This window comes from Sebastes fasciatus, chromosome 2 (genome assembly GCF_043250625.1).
Source record: "Sebastes fasciatus isolate fSebFas1 chromosome 2, fSebFas1.pri, whole genome shotgun sequence".
In the NCBI taxonomy this organism is placed as follows: Eukaryota; Metazoa; Chordata; class Actinopteri; order Perciformes; family Sebastidae; genus Sebastes; species Sebastes fasciatus.
Genome location: NC_133796.1, coordinates 924227 through 929226, shown reverse-complemented (window position 1 = coordinate 929226; position 5000 = coordinate 924227). Strand labels below are relative to the sequence as shown.

General features: G+C 43.4%; 1 protein-coding gene across 1 annotated transcript in view; it reads right to left on the bottom strand.

The window, feature by feature from the left end:
- The window catches only part of LOC141781295 (FH1/FH2 domain-containing protein 3-like), a 9577-nt gene extending 5340 nt beyond the window's left edge, over positions 1-4237 (bottom strand). The window contains exon 1 of the mRNA XM_074656938.1: positions 3933-4237. Within this exon, the coding sequence (XP_074513039.1) occupies positions 3933-4097 (165 nt within the window). The 5' untranslated portion in view covers positions 4098-4237. The remainder of the gene's footprint in view (positions 1-3932) is intronic.
- Between the last annotated feature and the right edge of the window lie 763 nt (positions 4238-5000).

Genomic DNA, 5000 nt, shown 5'->3' with positions numbered 1-5000 from the left:
ACTGGTGTTCTTAGACCCACCCATCCACCCCGACCTCCTCCCTACACGCCGTCCACCCCGACCTCCTCCCTACACGCCCTTCACCCCGACCTCCTCCCTACACGCCCTTCACCCCGACCTCCTCCCTACACGCCGTCCACCCCGACCTCCTCCCTACACGCCCTTCACCCCGACCTCCTCCCTACACGCCGTCCACCCCGACCTCCTCCCTACACGCCCTTCACCCCGACCTCCTCCCTACACGCCCTTCACCCCGACCTCCTCCCTACACGCCCTTCACCCCGACCTCCTCCCTACACGCCCTTCACCCCGACCTCCTCCCTACACGCCGTCCACCCCGACCTCCTCCCTACACGCCCTTCACCCCGACCTCCTCCCTACACGCCGTCCACCCCGACCTCCTCCCTACACGCCGTCCACCCCGACCTCCTCCCTACACGCCCTTCACCCCGACCTCCTCCCTACACGCCGTCCACCCCGACCTCCTCCCTACACGCCCTTCACCCCGACCTCCTCCCTACACGCCGTCCACCCCGACCTCCTCCCTACACGCCCTTCACCCCGACCTCCTCCCTACACGCCGTCCACCCCGACCTCCTCCCTACACGCCCTTCACCCCGACCTCCTCCCTACACGCCGTCCACCCCGACCTCCTCCCTACACGCCGTCCACCCCGACCTCCTCCCTACACGCCCTTCACCCCGACCTCCTCCCTACACGCCGTCCACCCCGACCTCCTCCCTACACGCCCTTCACCCCGACCTCCTCCCTACACGCCGTCCACCCCGACCTCCTCCCTACACGCCCTTCACCCCGACCTCCTCCCTACACGCCCTTCACCCCGACCTCCTCCCTACACGCCGTCCACCCCGACCTCCTCCCTACACGCCGTCCACCCCGACCTCCTCCCTACACGCCGTCCACCCCGACCTCCTCCCTACACGCCGTCCACCCCGACCTCCTCCCTACACGCCGTCCACCCCGACCTCCTCCCTACACGCCGTCCACCCCGACCTCCTCCCTACACGCCGTCCACCCCGACCTCCTCCCTACACGCCGTTCACCGCTCTCTATACTTCCTGGTCATGATTACATGGATTACATACACATTGATTTCATGCTGACCATCATGAAAATGTACAAATCTACGTACATGAATCGATACATTAAATTGTACGACTCTTTCCCGTACTGCTGTGTGACGGGGCGGTCTGTTGGAAGGTGACGGGTGGTTTTCACAGTTTGCTGACATTAGATAGAGACTAAATGATTAACTGGAATATGAACGATGTACCACGTTTCATCACGATCCATCACAGCGTTGTTGACATGTTTCAGTCTGAACAGACAGACGTGTCCCTGAAGCCACCGCTAAACATCAGAATACAGGTCTGAAGTCCTGCAGCATCCGAATCTGGACATATGGCTTCACCAGGACCGTAGAAAGATACATTATTATTATTATTATTATTATTATATTTAATCAAATAAATAAAAAATAAATAATAAATTGTAATATTTTAATTAATTAATTAAATTATTTATTATTTATTTTAATATTTAATTATAATATATATAAATAATAATTATTATTATTAGGCGGCTCTGGGCTCCACTACTGTAACGGTGTCTTTAGTATTGTGGACCAGACAGTAAACCGGATCACTTCACTCCAGAATAGTTTAGAAAACTACTGTTGGTTTATGAACACCTCTCAGATGGTCTGCTCACTGTCCATATATACAATAAACACAACATACACAACATACACAATGTATACAGTCCAAACTAAACATGGAGCAGCATATATATATATATGACCTATATAGATCTGATACTTTACTGTTAAACACAATAAGACCGAGTGAGCAGCATCAATCCTTCACATGTTCACTGATCCCTGAGAGGACTTCAGCTGACCCAGAAAAGTTGCATGGAAAAACCCTCCCACCAGACTCCATTCAAAAATGTGCCATTTTAAATATGGAACAGCTGATCAGCAGCCATACCTATCAGAGGCACGACTGATCAATGGATCAATGTGTTCTGGTTCAGTTGAAGCAGAACAGAATAAATACTGAATGTATTAGATGTTGTCACAGTTCACATTCAGACTTTAAATCATTCTCTACATGGACTAATCACCAAGAACAAACTAATTCACCTGGTTTTTAAACGGGGTTTGGCGCGTCACCGCGAGCTCCTTTATAGCTTTAGAGGGGATTGTGTTACCTGTACAGGTGAGTGACTGCAGCTGTTCTCTAGTTTAAGTTGAGTTAAGTGAAGGTAACAGACTAGTTACCTGTACAGGTGAGTGACTGCAGCTGTTCTCTAGTTTAGGTTGAGTTAAGTGAAGGTAACAGACTAGTTACCTGTACAGGTGAGTGACTGCAGCTGTTCTCTAGTTTAGGTTGAGTTAAGTGAAGGTAACAGACTAGTTACCTGTACAGGTGAGTGTCTGCAGCTGTTCTCTAGTTTAGGTTGAGTTAAGTGAAGGTAACAGACTAGTTACCTGTACAGGTGAGTGACTGCAGCTGTTCTCTAGTTTAGGTTGAGTTAAGTGAAGGTAACAGACTAGTTACCTGTACAGGTGAGTGTCTGCAGCTGTTCTCTAGTTTAAGTTGAGTTAAGTGAAGGTAACAGACTAGTTACCTGTACAGGTGAGTGTCTGCAGCTGTTCTCTAGTTTAGGTTGAGTTAAGTGAAGGTAACAGACTAGTTACCTGTACAGGTGAGTGTCTGCAGCTGTTCTCTAGTTTAAGTTGAGTTAAGTGAAGGTAACAGACTAGTTACCTGTACAGGTGAGTGTCTGCAGCTGTTCTCTAGTTTAGGTTGAGTTAAGTGAAGGTAACAGACTAGTTACCTGTACAGGTGAGTGTCTGCAGCTGTTCTCTAGTTTAGGTTGAGTTAAGTGAAGGTAACAGACTAGTTACCTGTACAGGTGAGTGTCTGCAGCTGTTCTCTAGTTTAGGTTGAGTTAAGTGAAGGTAACAGACTAGTTACCTGTACAGGTGAGTGTCTGCAGCTGTTCTCTAGTTTAGGTTGAGTTAAGTGAAGGTAACAGACTAGTTACCTGTACAGGTGAGTGACTGCAGCTGTTCTCTAGTTTAAGTTGAGTTAAGTGAAGGTAACAGACTAGTTACCTGTACAGGTGAGTGTCTGCAGCTGTTCTCTAGTTTAAGTTGAGTTAAGTGAAGGTAACAGACTAGTTACCTGTACAGGTGAGTGACTGCAGCTGTTCTCTAGTTTAAGGTGAGTTAAGTGAAGGTAACAGACTAGTTACCTGTACAGGTGAGTGACTGCAGCTGTTCTCTAGTTTAAGGTGAGTTAAGTGAAGGTAACAGACTAGTTACCTGTACAGGTGAGTGTCTGCAGCTGTTCTCTAGTTTAGGTTGAGTTAAGTGAAGGTAACAGACTAGTTACCTGTACAGGTGAGTGTCTGCAGCTGTTCTCTAGTTTAGGTTGAGTTAAGTGAAGGTAACAGACTAGTTACCTGTACAGGTGAGTGACTGCAGCTGTTCTCTAGTTTAAGTTGAGTTAAGTGAAGGTAACAGACTAGTTACCTGTACAGGTGAGTGTCTGCAGCTGTTCTCTAGTTTAAGTTGAGTTAAGTGAAGGTAACAGACTAGTTACCTGTACAGGTGAGTGACTGCAGCTGTTCTCTAGTTTAAGTTGAGTTAAGTGAAGGTAACAGACTAGTTACCTGTACAGGTGAGTGACTGCAGCTGTTCTCTAGTTTAAGGTGAGTTAAGTGAAGGTAACAGACTAGTTACCTGTACAGGTGAGTGACTGCAGCTGTTCTCTAGTTTAAGGTGAGTTAAGTGAAGGTAACAGACTAGTTACCTGTACAGGTGAGTGACTGCAGCTGTTCTCTAGTTTAAGGTGAGTTAAGTGAAGGTAACAGACTAGTTACCTGTTAAAGGTTAAAGGTACCTTGAGAGGCGCCTGCAGCAGCTTGTGTATCCCGGAGATCTGCTCGCTGAGCGGCCGGTCCTCCTCCACGCTGACCGGAGGAGGTCTCCTGGGTTCGGGGAAGTTGGTGCAGATGAACGGATCCTGGTCCTCCAGGAACTGGACCCGGCAGAGGATGGAGGCCATGGCCGAGGAGGGAGACCCGAGGGCGGCTATAGGAGTCCGTGTGAGTCCGTCCAGCTCCGGAAGATCCTTCTAATGAGGACAACCAGCCGGTCCTCCCGCTGCTGCTGCTGATCCCGGTACCGGACAGTCAAGCTGCTGCAGGTATAACGGGCACTTCCGGGAACACCTTTCAAAATAAATCTTTTTTTTTTTTAATACTAAATACTTTCTAATGAAGTCATTTATTATATTAAACTGAACCGTCAACTGAATAAATAGAATATGAAAAAACTCACAAAGAAGGAAGAAAGTCATAATAAAAGTCTATCAATAAAGATAAATAAAAATACTACGAAAATATCTGAGGGGACATATTATATTATTATATTATTATATTATTATATTATGTTATTATGTTATTATTATATTATTATATTATTATATTATTATTATATTATTATATTATTATATTATTATATTATGTTATTATGTTATTATTATATTATTATATTATTATATTATTATTATATTATTATATTATTATATTATTATATTATTATTATATTATTATTATATTATTATATTATTATATTATTATATTATTATATTATGTTATGTTATGTTATGTTATGTTATATGATATGATATTATATTATATTATATTATACTATATTACATTATATTATATTACATTATATTATATTATGTTATATTATATGATATTATATTATATTATATTATACTATATTACATTATATTATATTACATTATATTATATTATGTTATATTATATGATATTATATTATATTATATTATACTATATTACATTATATTATATTATGTTATATTATATTATATTATATTATGTTATGTTATATTATATTATATTATATGATATGATATGATATGATATGATATGATATG